The sequence below is a fragment of the Abramis brama genome (assembly GCF_963993115.1).
Source record: "Abramis brama genome assembly, chromosome: 14".
NCBI lineage: Eukaryota > Metazoa > Chordata > Actinopteri > Cypriniformes > Leuciscidae > Abramis > Abramis brama.
Window position 1 is genome coordinate 17,920,477 of NC_139976.1, and position 13,777 is coordinate 17,934,253.

The window sequence follows — 13,777 nt, forward strand, 5'->3', positions numbered from 1 at the left end:
TAGTAATACATTTTTTAAATACATTGTTGTATCTGTAAATAATATTTGATGGGCCATGAACTAACAATGGACAGTTGTATTTTTATTAACTAACGTTAACAATAATTAATACATAATATAACACATGTATTGTTCGTTGTTAGTTAATGTTAGTTAACGTTCATTTTAACAAGCGGGACCTTATTGTAAAGTGTTACCATATTTTGCAATAGACGTAGACCTTCATTTTCCTATTCTTGATTAAATTAATTGAAAAATATTCTATATGTGTTTATTTATTTATTTATTTTTACGAAAATAACATCATACTTAGATTATTTATCATTTGTTATTTGTTGGATTTGTCACTGACAAAAAAAAATGCACACTGATTTTATGCAATTATAGAACAAATGGCGTTTATAATTTTACAAAAAGAACATTCTTTTCCAGCATCTGCAAACATAGAAATCAAATATGTGTTATAGTTTTTTTTAAATCCTCACCAAACGCAGAGTTCATGTTTTTCCCGGACCAATTTCCAGATTAATTGAGAATGGAATTTTACTAAATGTCCCCGTGTTGAGATACGTTTCTTTTCACTTGTAAACACGTGTCTGGTATCTTGATTATTTAGTCGAATATGTACAAACATGTGCAAATTGATGTACAAATCCATCTTTCTCATGCTGTAATACTCATGGTCATGTTGTATTGTGTCCAGTAGGTGGCAGTAAGTTGCTGCTCATCCTTCAGTCCGAACAATCAGAAGAAGGAAGTTCGAAGGTCATCGTTGCATCGCCGCTAGTATCTCGCTAGCTGGCTACGTTTGTTCTTTTATAATGGCAAAACATCACCCAGATTTGATTTTTTGCCGAAAACAGGCTGGAGTTGGTAAGGCTTTATATTTACTAGATCTAGATTTGATTAAAAGCTTTAAATACATGAATTGTTATGTAATGTAGTTGTTTAACGAACAAACGTATAGCTAAACAAGGCAGTGGATGTTCGCAAGCGCTAAAATGAATGAATAGTCGTATTAAGATTAAAGTGAGAAGTGATTAAATTATTTATGAAGGCAACACTTAATATATCTCCCTGACTAAGTTAACTTATTAGTTGCTAGTTAGTGGCTTAACCAGATATTTATTCTGAGAAAAATCTGATAAAGTATTGTAGCAAAGATGCAAAGGTAACGTTACTTGGTCGTTTGTTTAATGGGTGGAGCCTGGAGGGCAGTATTGTCATAATTATTATTATTTTTGTGTACCTTTTGCTGTTTTGTTCATTTGCATGGTTTCAATTTGAACAAGTATAGAGTGAGTTGTAACTAATTTTATCTTTCCTTTCTTTGCAGCCATTGGAAGACTGTGTGAAAAATGTAAGTTTCTTTCATTTAAAAGCAGTGTCTTTCATTTCAAACAGTTTCTTCTCATTTAATATTTTTATTATTGAAAAAAAAATCACATTTGTTCGTTTTACAAATGATTAGTTAAAGAAAAATTAATCACTGTGCATGCTAAATAAATACTGTTTAACAGTAGCAAAATGTCCATTTAAAAAAAAAAAATGACAACAAACATTTCAAGACAGAGTTACCAAGTGATTAATATACGCCACAATGGTAGAAGTAGGGCTGCTCAATTATGACACAAATTATGAAAGTATTAGCTTATGAGTTTGCGAATATTGACCAAAACCTTATATATGTGATTTTATTCTTAATTTATTGCAATAGCCTATGTAATCAAGTACATTTTGCTGGAAATAATGTTGCTTTGATATCAAAGTTTTAGATACCTGCAAAATTTCACAATTCTCGATACCAATCAATTTATTGATTGCCACAGCAGAATACTAGGCTAAATAATGCAAGTAATAAAATAAAAAAAGTCCTCAAACAATTATTGAAGACAAGTCAACAGTTCTGGGTGGATTATTTGCAAATTATAGTCGGTTACTGATTCCAAATTACATGACAAATTTTGTAGTAACATAATGTTGTAATGTAACGTAATATAATCTGACCTTTGATTACTTTTATATTACTTAAACTCATTTATCACATTAAATAGGACAATCTTGTACCATATTCATATAAAAATACAAAGATATTTTTTTTTTATTCCATTCTTTATCAACAACATTAAGTGCATTAAATATTACATTATTGAATATTACACATCCTGTTTTCTCCCAACTATTCACGTACTCTTAAAGGGATACTCCACTTTTTTTGGACATAGGCTCATTTTACAACTCCCCCAGAGTTAAACAGTTGAGTTTTACCGTTTTCGAATCCATTCAGCCGAACTCCAGGTCTGGCGGTACCACTTTTAGCATAGCTTAGCATAGATCATTGAATCGGACAGGACCATTAGCATCTCTCTCAAAAAAATGACCAAAGAGTTTCGATATTTTTCCTATTTAAAACTTGACTCTTCTGTAGTTATATCGTGTACTAAAACCGACGGAAAATGAAAAGTAGCGATTTTCTAGGCTGATATGGCTAGGAACTATACTCTCATTCCTGCGTAATAATCAAGAAACTTTGCTGCCGTACCATGAGTGCAGCAGGCGTAATGAAATGACGCAGTGCCTGAAAATAGGTCTAATAGGTTAGACAAACTTAGTCCCGGTCACGTTGGAAGTTACTCTTTGGTCATTTTTTGAGAGAGATGCTAATGGTCCTGTCCGATTCAATGATCTATGCTAAGCTATGCTAAAAGTGGTACTGCCAGACCCGGAGTTCGGCTGAATGGATTTGAAAACGGTAAAACTCAACTGTTTAACTCTGGGGGAGTTGTAAAATGAGCCTATTTCCAAAAAAAGTGGAGTATCCCTTTAACACATAACCTACTGTGTTTACGTGAATACAGTAAACAGAAAGCCACTTCCGTGTGATCAGGATGGTGCTGCTATGATGTTATGCTCTGTTTCTTTTCTTTTTAAGGTGATGGCAAATGCGTTATCTGCGACTCTTATGTCAGGCCTTGCACACTAGTTCGTATCTGTGATGAATGCAACTATGGGTCTTACCAAGGGCGCTGTGTCATCTGTGGAGGTCCTGGAGTTTCTGATGCCTACTACTGCAAAGAGTGCACCATCCAGGAGAAAGATGTGAGTAAATCTGCCTAATCATTGTTTGAACGACTGATGCAAAATCTATTCTGCCCAGTATCAGGGATGTGTAACCATATCTTCCTTCATTCAGTACTTGGGTAACTGTTTCTCATATTGAATTTTTAAATGCAATTATGATGCGTTAGGTTTTGGATGCATGCTTTTTATTATATTAACTTTAAGTTTCTGAAGAACTGTCTTGTTTCATTGTTTCTCAGAGAGACGGCTGCCCCAAGATCGTGAACCTCGGCAGCTCGAAGACTGACCTTTTCTATGAGAGAAAAAAATATGGCTTTAAGAAGAGGTGAAGAAACAGGGATTTTTGTTTGTCGCAGTAGTGCAAGAGTTTTCCATTTTGTTGATACAATAAAAAGTTGTTTTTAATGTTGTGGTGTTGATTATTCTGTTAATCAACAGGGGAATTTACAGTTAGAGACCCAAGGACCAGATATGATTAATGAAGACCATGAGTCAGAAATGCAATCAATTGAAGAAAATTTAGAATAGTTTGCATTTTCATCAGCAGAAGTCAGCTAACACACTCAGCAAGGAGTTCGTAGGCGTACACACTCATTACAGCAGCAATTATACTCACACAATCACTAAGCTACGTCATCACGTCAGATTGAATGATTCTGATTGGTTAAGGCACAGATAAGCTTTAAATATTTCTACTGAGGTCACCATTCTGGGTTTCTAGGCTCCAGTTTGTCTGTCAGATGGTCATTTCCACCTCCCCTGCGTGCCAGCTGTTCACCTCGTGAACGTCAGGTCCTGTACAAAAGAGTACCAGAAACGCACGCACAGATACACAGCTTCTTCAAGGTTGGAGTTGGTCGAGCTCTTGCTCTGATCAGGAAACCGACCCAAAACATTCTAAGTTGTACTTTCTCTCAGCTAGAGGTTCAGACAATATTCATTATTATTCTTTTTATATAGATAAAAAAATAAAGCAAATGTTTTAACTAAGAATTGGTCAAGTAAGAGAAGGGCTTGAGTGACCCCAGTGACCTTGGCTGTCCAGTAAACAGACATGCAATTCTGTAACTACATAAATCCCATACACCTGAAGAAGTCATTCAAATCATATGAATACCTTGATTATAATCACTCATTACAAATCACTCAAAAGGATATACAGTACATTGAAGAGGCAGTGGATTCCAGTGGATTTTCATTTTAAAAAATGTATGATTAGGTTTTAAGATTGGATATTTTATCTCTCATTTTGGAAGTAGTATAGATATTTCAAAATTAGAGTCCTGATTTGTTTCAAACTTTTATAAATAAAACTCCAGCCTGTTATGCCGGTTTTTTTTTTTTTTTTTTTTTTTGCGTGTTGTTGGTATTTTGGTTACAAAATACACTGTATCTTAATATAATGATTTAATTCAACGTAAACGCTTGTGGCTTCTCTCTGGGCCACCCTGTCACAGGAAGGAAAGAATAAGAACAAAATTTAACACATTCGATATAGATTTTATGGTAGCACATTACAATAAGGTTCCGTAATGCATAATTGAAATCAAAAGTTGTATCTCTTGATATTATTCAATGGACCTGAGCTAACATTATCAATGAATGTTAAAAAAGATTAAATACTGTAATAAATGTAAGGCTAAGTAAAGTCAATCTTAGTTAATGGCTGCAGACAGTAATTAAAGTTAAGTGATAGGACCTTACTGTGGAGTGTAACACTACACTACACCGCAATTCGTTGTCAGAAGTAGCACGAGCGCTTTAAGTATGTCAGAAATAGTCAGAATGAGGATCAGTTTACAGCATCACTGATTATAATGGGTTCTGTTTGCTGTTTTCTGGTCCGGTGTGGTTTAGACAGTGTTATATTACTAATATAAGCACGATAATCGTTTTATTGTCTTTCTTTAAACATGATCAAAATACAATATTGATCAACATTACATTCGTTACAATTACAAATGTATTTATGATATGTATATATAGAGTATTTTCAGACTGTACTTTGTTTTTCAGTTGAATATGGGGGGGGGGATACATGATTTAATTTGGGAATAAGGTTAGGTAATGATGCCTACTGAAATGTGATCGCTTCTTATGAAATAAACCTAGATTGAAAATGCATCACGCTGCCTTTTTTAGCCCCTCCCTCTTTGTGTTATGCAACTTTTTTTTTTTTTTCTGTCTGTTACACAACACTCTACCATCTGAAATTTGAGATTCAGTTAGTCATAATTCTCTTGCGCATTTTTGGATTTAAATGCATTGTTAAATATAGTTAAAATGACATGTAGGTAAGACACGTTTTTGAGTTCTTTAATAATATATACAACATGAAACAGACAAGACGCAGAGAAAACATTTACAAGTCAAAAACATGTTTAAAAGACTTACAAAGAAAATTCTTTACACACAAAAAAAGAGAACAATAACAATTAGAAAACCATTCAAATCTGCCAAAATAAAGATTTGTTACTGCAACAAAGTTGGCATCTCAAATATGCAACTGAGTTCTTTTCTAGTTTATTAGAAGAAATGCTTCATGACAGGCAGAGACAGTCTATTCCTTTCAGAACAGCCTCATCAAGCCCCATTTTATTTTATTGTTGTTCATCTCACGTTCCACACTCGTCAGAAAGGAAGCTCGAGGAGAAATGACAAACCGTAAGTGCAACATTAAAGAGTGTCTACAGACCACAGATCTGAACAAGTTTAAACACCTGATTTAAAATGGAGTCGTATAAGCTACAGCAAATGTTAGCTTCAGCGTTTTGATCAAAGTTAACTTTGGTCAGGATTACATTACATATCAGATTCCCTTTCCACAAAACATGAAAAACGACAAATGTGGTAATGCAAAATTAAACTTGGAAATAAACGTCTGCCTAATTTCCACTTCACAACAATAAGCCGTGAGCACAAGATATTGACTTTATCTTCATTTTCTTTCCCTGGTGATATTACAGATGCTTCTCAATCGGAAGGCTGTCAGAGGATATCTAGATTTAAAGGATCCTTAGAAGGCAGCCTTCGTTTGGTGTCCTTTAATCAGCTCATTTTGAAGGATGCATCAAGTTTATACTTCAGGTCCTCCAATTACCCACAATCCTTTGCACACATTTCAATTTACAAACGAATTGTGTAAACATGAGCATGTGACATAGCCATGCGCACTTACTAGACCGTCTCATTCTAGTGTTTAATGCTGAGGAGGACTCTAGACTGCACTAGGAAGAACACAACCTCACTAGGATGCAGTCTTCCGTTTGAAAAGCACCCTACATGTTTCAAAACTACAGAGACAAGTTGCACAAAATATGTACCTGAAAAAGTAGGACAGTGGCGAGCAGAGGGCCGACGCCCTTTCAAGAGGTTTGAGTTTGGTTTCTGATTTGTAACTTTAGCGCGCTTTATAAACAGGCACTCCGCTGAAGACACTTATGGGTCCTTGTTGACTCTGAGATATAAACGGTGTGGTTCACACTGCGAAGAAATATTTGAAGTTATCTAAAAAAAATAGACATCATATGATACATATGGGAAAAACAACCTCCTATATCAGCACTTCATTTGTTTTGCAGAGTTCCAAACAGAAACGAGATCCGTCACATGTACAGAGGGTTATTTCTGTACATACACTGACCTCCATGAGTCCCAGAAAGGGTGAACCAGTAAACAAGGTATGATTTTAGGAGATCTAACGAGTTATGAAAGACTCTACTGTAAATATTTGTCAAGTTTTGCAGATATACAACAGTGCACGCATTTCCAGTACATTACTTGATGAATTCTAGCACTTGCGGACAGACAAAACAGGCTTTTTTTTTTTTTTTTGCAGCACAAAAACATTATAAATGTACATTTCCTGCTTAACGTTTTTTTCAGTTACCTGTAATTACATACTTTTGAAGTGATACATTCTCCCCATTTTTCAATAGCATTTTAATTCTGTTGCAGACAAAAATGCACCGATTAGTGGTAAAATGTACCAAATTTGTTAAAATTCTCAGAATCAATATAATTTTTTCAGGGATAAACAAACTGATATTTCAGAAAGTATATTGAAGTCAATGCCAGTCATTCTTTATGAATAAAGACCAGTGACTTCCAACATACATTATTCCTTAAAACTACCATAAAACAAGAAAAGGTAGGGGGGGAAGACCATTTCTACAATGCAATGCATTACAAAAAAAAGCACTTAAAAGCTCTATTGGAAATATTGGGTATGCTGTTGCACTGAAAGTAAGATTATTATATTGGTAAGAGTGGCTGACAGGATTCATAATCATATGAATATCACTTAGCTTTACAGTCTGAATTATTAATTCACTCATCTTCTGTCTTCTCCTCTTCGTTCCATACCATTATTAATTTATTGCCTTTCGACAATGCAACTAAATCAATAATTGTTTAGAGGTCTTCAGCTGATCCACTTGAAAAAGAAGAAAAAAAGTTGTAAATCACCACATTTGTAACAGCGACCTACTTCACTTTTAAGAGTTAATGTTTTAACTCTGAGTGGGAGCATATGTATATGAGCAAATGCAATTTGCATTTTATTTGCAAATACTCTGTGTGCACAATTGTCTCTTACAGCGGCCCGTATTTGGTTTCATAGCGTGCCACGACGTTCTTGCAGCGCCCAAAGTCCTTGCGTAACTCTGCCACTTCCTGCCTCAACACCGAGTTCTCTCGCTCCAGGAAGGCTGCTCGTACTGTGATCTGATTCTCTTTAAGCCTCCTGGCATCTCGTGAACGTTTGGCTGCAATATTATTCTTCTTCCTCCGCTGCCAGTATTTGTCGTCCTGAAATAGTTAGTGGACATGAAAAAATGTTGTGAAAATGTTTCTCTAGTTTATGAATGACAGTGTGTTGTTATAAATTAAAACTGTTTCTTTGCTTTACAAATGTTTACAACAGTTCTTCTAACCCTAATTGATGAGAATTCCTTGAAAGTCTTTGGGATGTGCTGGAGGAGACTTTACAGAGTGCTGGACTCTTGCACTGTCAATACAAGATCTTGACCAAAAATGTAGGCACCTCTTGATGGAAATAAATGTTGTGATGTTATTTCCATCAAGAGGTGTATCAATTTTCTGGTCAAGATCTTGTATTGACAATGCAAGAGTCCAGCACTCTGTAAAGTCTCATCCAGCACATCCCAAAGACTTTCAATGAATTTAAGGTCTGGACTCAGAGGTGCCAATTCATGTGTGAAAGTGATTCTTCATGCTCCCTCCCAACTATTCTTTCACAGTTAGAGCCTGATGAATCTTGACATTGCCATCCTGGAATATGGCCATGATGTGTCTTCCTACATGGTTGTTTAAGAAATGAAAAGCTACAAACTTCCATCAGAACTGTTGCCAAACATTTAACGTGCCAGAACATATTAATCACTGCAATAATTATCCAAACAGCAATTTTTTTTTTTTGGCTGTACAGTGTATAAATACAAACGACACTCTCTAAAATAATTTTCACAAAATTAACGTTTAGGGTGTAACAGTGGGCCTCAGGCACAAATACTTGCTTGGCTTTCTTGATCAGAGTTCAAGAGTAATGTTATACAATATTAAGGTAGTATTTCGGGCAATATTTATTTACCTTCTTCTCCTCGGGCACATATACTTTCTTTGCTTTCTTGATCATAGGCTGAGGCTTCAGCTCCTCCTCGGAAAAACGATGTTTGCGGGGATTAAACAGTTCGCCTCCGGGTATGCTGGAGAGCACAAGGTCTGTGGGATCCGGCTCGAAGTTGATCTCTACCTCAATATCTTCTGGATCAATAGGCTCTGGTGTTGCACGGTCCTCATCTGTGGTGAAAGGTGAATTAGTAAATACTAACAATGAAATGAAATCTAAATCTAGTTCTGTTTTATTACTTCCAGACATTGTTATTCTAATTGAATGTTTGAACATCACTTGATCATTGCGGACTCTTACAGTCAGATCATCATGATAAACCGCTTAACCATGTAATGGATTTTAGTGAGGTGTGACAGAAAGTACACTGTGTTCTGTTCTCGTTCTGCTGACCTGATTTAGTGTCTGTTGAGCTAGAGCTGGATGCCGTGAATGTGACCACTTCCTCCTCACACTGATCCAGTTCCATGACTGGCATAAGAGAGATTGCTGGGGCTGTTTCGCTTGTAGAAGTTGCGGTTGGTTTTTCAGTTGTCAGCTGTAAGTTTTCCTTCCCAAGACTCTTTTGCTGATCCTCATCCTCTGAGGCAGAAATGCCATTCTCCATGAGAAATTCCTCCAGATCCATGTATTCCAGGTGGAAGGTTTCGCCATCATAGGGAATGGTCTTTTCCCAGATGGCAGGCGTTAAGGCGGCTGATGGTCCCATTCCACTGACCCCTCCAGAGTCCACATCCTCGAACAGTTTCTCTTTATCATTTTCTGCAATATTAAAATTACCATAATAAACTAAATGCGACAGACAAAATATATTGTTTAAATCCCAGATCTTACATCAGAAAGATTGGCAATCAAACACATAGAGTCTAAACTAGAACGGGCAACAAAGGTGTGATGAGATTTTTAAGGTCTGTTACTTGGTAGATAGATATAACTCCAATTTTAGGGGGAGGGGAATTGTATCAGTAAAACAAAAATTTTGTCATCATTTACTCACCCCCAAGTTGTTCCAAACCTGTTTGAGTTTTTTATTCTATTGAACACAAAAGAAGATATTTTAAAGAATGTTGGTAACCAGACACTATGCAAGTCAATGGCTGCCGTCAACTGTCTGGTTACCGACATTCTTCTAAATATTTATTTTGTGTTCAACGGAAGAAATTCATACAGATTTGGAACAACATAAGGGTGGGTAAATTATGACAACATCTTTGGGTGAGCTATCCCTTTAATTTCATATATCTTAGTTCAGTTTGCTATATGCAAGATTCAGCATACAAAAACAACTTTTTATAACATCTATATAATTTGCATGTACATTAAATAGTACTAAAGTGACGAATCGTTATTTAGATCGGACTCTAAATAACGATTAATTTAGGAAGCGAACATCATTGGTTCCATCCGGTTTTTACGAGTTTGCAACATTAAGTGCCGAAGTTGTAAATAGCACAAAAACACGTTCTGTACTTACATAAAGAGGCAATGATATGGTCTGTCGTTGTATGAACATTCAAGATGCATTTGACGATAATAATTCTGCAATGCAGCGAGAGCAGCGACCGCGCGCCCGACTGCTGCATGCAGACAGAGGCACTTACCATCATCGCCTTCCAGAAGATTCGGTGGAGGAATTTCCATGATTTTCTTTAAAACTACTGGGAAGGCAATCGGAGTATCAATGCCTGAGTCCATCGTGACCGAAATAGGCTCCGCGTCCATTTTTACTGACGCTTCGGACAGCGCGTGAGAATAGCCTAACTTTAAAAGCGATTTCAAATCCCTGGTTTAATTAAGAATAATATCTAAATTTCTTCAATACCTGAGGTACAAGGGAGAAAAAAATGAAATCACCTCGCCAGTCAACACCTTTCTATTCACACAGACTCTATTTCTGTGTTTGACCCGATTTTCCAGTTAGCCACAAAACTGTTTTAATATCCACGCCCCTTTTGCAGGAAAAAACACTGTTTTTCGATGCGGATAGGTTGGTTGTGGCTCTGCTCTCATGAATAATTAAGTAGACGTGACGACACAGGGGCGTGTCTGTGCGTAAAGTGAAGGAAGGCATAGACATATATGTGTTTATATCTATGGAAGGAAGGTAACTTGTCTTAAAAAAACTAACTCCTCATTGGTCGGCGGTCAGAACGGTTATATTTTTCACTAATGTTAGAAAAAAGTGTCACGAGACCCATATAGATACACTGACGATATATAGAGTATGTGCATATATGCCACATACAACTTTAAAATGACATGCCTTTTACACTTCTGTAATGAATAGACCAATTTCAATTAATTTTACAATTGACCTTCAAACATTTTAAGCCTTATAATAAGTAATAACAAAACTGTGTTAGGGATTAACATAATAATAAACAATAATATGCTTGGTCATTGCACTTAATGAGCTCATGTCTCGCGGGAGAACAGCCTGTATCTTATCCAGCCTATAGTGGGTATTGGCACATGGCCTCGCACGTGCACTCATGGCACGTTTGTGTGCAAACAGACCAATCGCAAAGCAGAAAAGATAAAAGTAATTAACTTGCCCTTGGGTTTACGACATGTGAAATACAATTTATGTTATTCGGTCACATTGTTCTATCTGTTCTATATGATGTCTTGCATACAATAGCCTACACTACAAATTAATTGTGATTGCATGGTGTAGCCCATATATCTATTATTTGCACATTTAATTAACATCTAAAACAATCTGTCATCATATTTAAAATATCAGTCCCACTTTGCACGTCTTAATATATATGACAAAATCATATCGTTCTGAATATGCCTTTTCATAATTTCTCCTAGTGAAAAAAAGTTGTTCATGTTTGCATTATATTTATGCAATTAATTGCTACACCAGTGAATGTAATCTATACAGAAACCTTTATAAAAGACAGTCTTCATGCTGCCAATATGCAATGACTCATTGAATAGGATAATTTGCAAAATAAATAAATAAATATGTAAATTGGAACATGCCTCAACTGAGGAAGAAGGAAAAACTAGGTTAAGGCATTTTTGCAATAATATTAATAGTTTAATTGCAAATATCTAGACACTGTTAGTAATGTAATGCAGACAAAAACAGATGTTAGTAAACAATTTCTCAATACACAGTATATTCAATAAACAAAAAAATCTGCATTTCTTGTTAGTGCTATAAAACAGGAAACTCAATCAATTCAAGTCACATTTTGAACCACTTGATCTACTTAATGCATGACGTAGTATCTAAAATCACAAGTACAATTCTGCTGCATGCCAATTACAGATTAGGCTACTTTATATAGTGGGAATACAGGTTAATAAGAGTGTCCCGATTTACATGTAATGAGCCAATAGAGAAATTCTTACCAATGTCATCAATCGAAGGGACAGAGAAGGGGTAATCAAGCAAGGCTTTGAATATCTCCGGAATATCTGAAGACATGTCAAAACAGTTTCAGTATCAACAACTGGGGAAAAAAACTGGATCAAAAGCTGGAGACGCTTAATCAATTAATCAATCTTTCAGTGAATCAAACTGTCTCTCGCAATAAGAGTAATTTGATACAACACTGAGAGTTCTGAAACTTTTAATCGCGGTCACAAGGTCTGTCCTAACCACTAAGTTACTTAACTAGTCCCACCCTTACAGTCTATGGTCCCGCCTCAAATTGCCTTGCTTTCATAGGGTTGAACGTTTTGACCAATGAATATCGTTTCAGTCTGCCTGTTGATTCATATTCAATGAGGCGCGGTAGTTTATTGGTCATTTCAGCTGTGTGTGATCACTCCGCGAGCCAATGGAGATCTAGACAAGTTATCTAAGTCTAAAACATCTGCGTGTCAGGGAGTGTTACGAAAGAGTGGGCAAAAAATCAAAAAATCCCTTACAACTGCGCTATCAGTGTCATTCACATTACCAGCAACGGAGAGTCAGACATTTATGTCGAGTTAAAACAAATTAAAGGTCTTCTCACTTATTTAAAATAGCCAGTAGACTGTTGGCTAGTTATATAAATGCCATGAGAGTATTTATTTTATTCATTATGCATGTCGCATGTACGCAGGTGTGTAGTATGAATATGTTTCCATGCATAGGCTAATACAAATGTCATCTTTGACCTCTATATTCTTTTGACCTACTACGACGTACTAAACACTTTTTTTACTAGTATGCCTAGTATTGCTCTTCTACTGTTCCATTAATACTGCATACCCGGACAGACTATTTATTTGCCATACTTGTTTTGCGTTCTATAGACAGTTCTGCATGCTTGTCATAATTGTTACGCAGAGATGTTGAAATCGCGTTCTTTTGGATGGGGGATGATTGGGTCTTTTTGTTATAGTCTATCTATGGTCTAGAATCGTCACCCGTCACAGCACCACCTTTCACCCAGAGCCATAGCCTGCTTATACCCCGCTACCGATGGCTTTGATTGGCAGAGACATCATTTTGTGTGTCACAAAGATTGCTGCTTCAGTATTTGTAGATCATTTGTACATGTTTCTATGGTAAGCCTTTAATGGAAAAAAAGTATTCTGTAAGTTTTAAAGGCTATATTGACAAAACACATTCAATAGCCTATAAGCAGAGTTGATATTTAGGTGTTAACTCTTCTTCATAACCTCTGCAGCTTCTGGGCCAAATCCTGAATGATGACGATCCATTCTCGTCTTATTAGTGCTCGGAGTCGATCACAATTTGTGGGCTTCTGCTTGTCCACTCGCCTTTTTGAGGATTGATCACAGGTTCTCTATGAGTTTAAGATCTGAGGTGTTGCCTGCAGGCCACGGATCCCAAATTTTAATGTAATGATGATCTCCAAGCCACTTCTTTATCACTCTTGCCTTGAGACATGGTGCCCAATCATGCTGGAAGATTTTGCAGGACATTTTGATACCATTCATGGCAGTGTTTATGGGCAGAATTGTAAGAGAGCCTCCTTTGGATGAAAAGCAACCACACATGGATGGTCTCAGGATGCTTCACTGTTGGCACGACACAGGACTCATAGTAGTGTTCACCTTTTCTTCTCCGGACAA

At 36.3% G+C, this 13,777-nt stretch overlaps 2 protein-coding genes across 4 annotated transcripts; one reads left to right on the forward strand and one right to left on the reverse strand.

Moving 5' to 3' along the window:
• Nucleotides 1–731: 731 nt before the first annotated feature.
• On the forward strand, nt 732–3,486 carry phf5a (PHD finger protein 5A). The gene is made up of 4 exons (XM_084135678.1): nt 732–873; nt 1,337–1,360; nt 2,933–3,099; nt 3,321–3,486. Exons 1-4 carry the CDS (start codon nt 822–824, stop codon nt 3,408–3,410), a joined length of 333 nt encoding a protein of 110 aa, XP_083991804.1. The 5' UTR covers nt 732–821; the 3' UTR covers nt 3,411–3,486.
• Nucleotides 3,487–5,381: 1,895 nt separating this feature from the next.
• On the reverse strand, nt 5,382–12,388 carry tefa (TEF transcription factor, PAR bZIP family member a). Of its 3 annotated transcripts, none has more exons than XM_084135677.1 (5): nt 12,101–12,388; nt 9,125–9,493; nt 8,693–8,901; nt 7,679–7,890; nt 5,382–7,516 (listed from the first exon to the last, which is right to left on the reverse strand). In XM_084135677.1, the coding sequence occupies exons 1-5, from the start codon at nt 12,174–12,176 to the stop codon at nt 7,495–7,497; spliced, it is 888 nt and encodes a 295-aa protein (XP_083991803.1). In that variant the 5' UTR covers nt 12,177–12,388; the 3' UTR covers nt 5,382–7,494. The 3 variants fall into 3 exon arrangements, with proteins under 3 accessions (XP_083991803.1, XP_083991802.1, XP_083991801.1); XM_084135676.1 differs by lacking the exon at nt 12,101–12,388 and adding an exon at nt 10,333–10,759; XM_084135675.1 differs by lacking the exons at nt 5,382–7,516; nt 12,101–12,388 and adding an exon at nt 10,333–10,633 and having other exon boundaries at nt 7,535–7,890.
• Nucleotides 12,389–13,777: the final 1,389 nt, after the last annotated feature.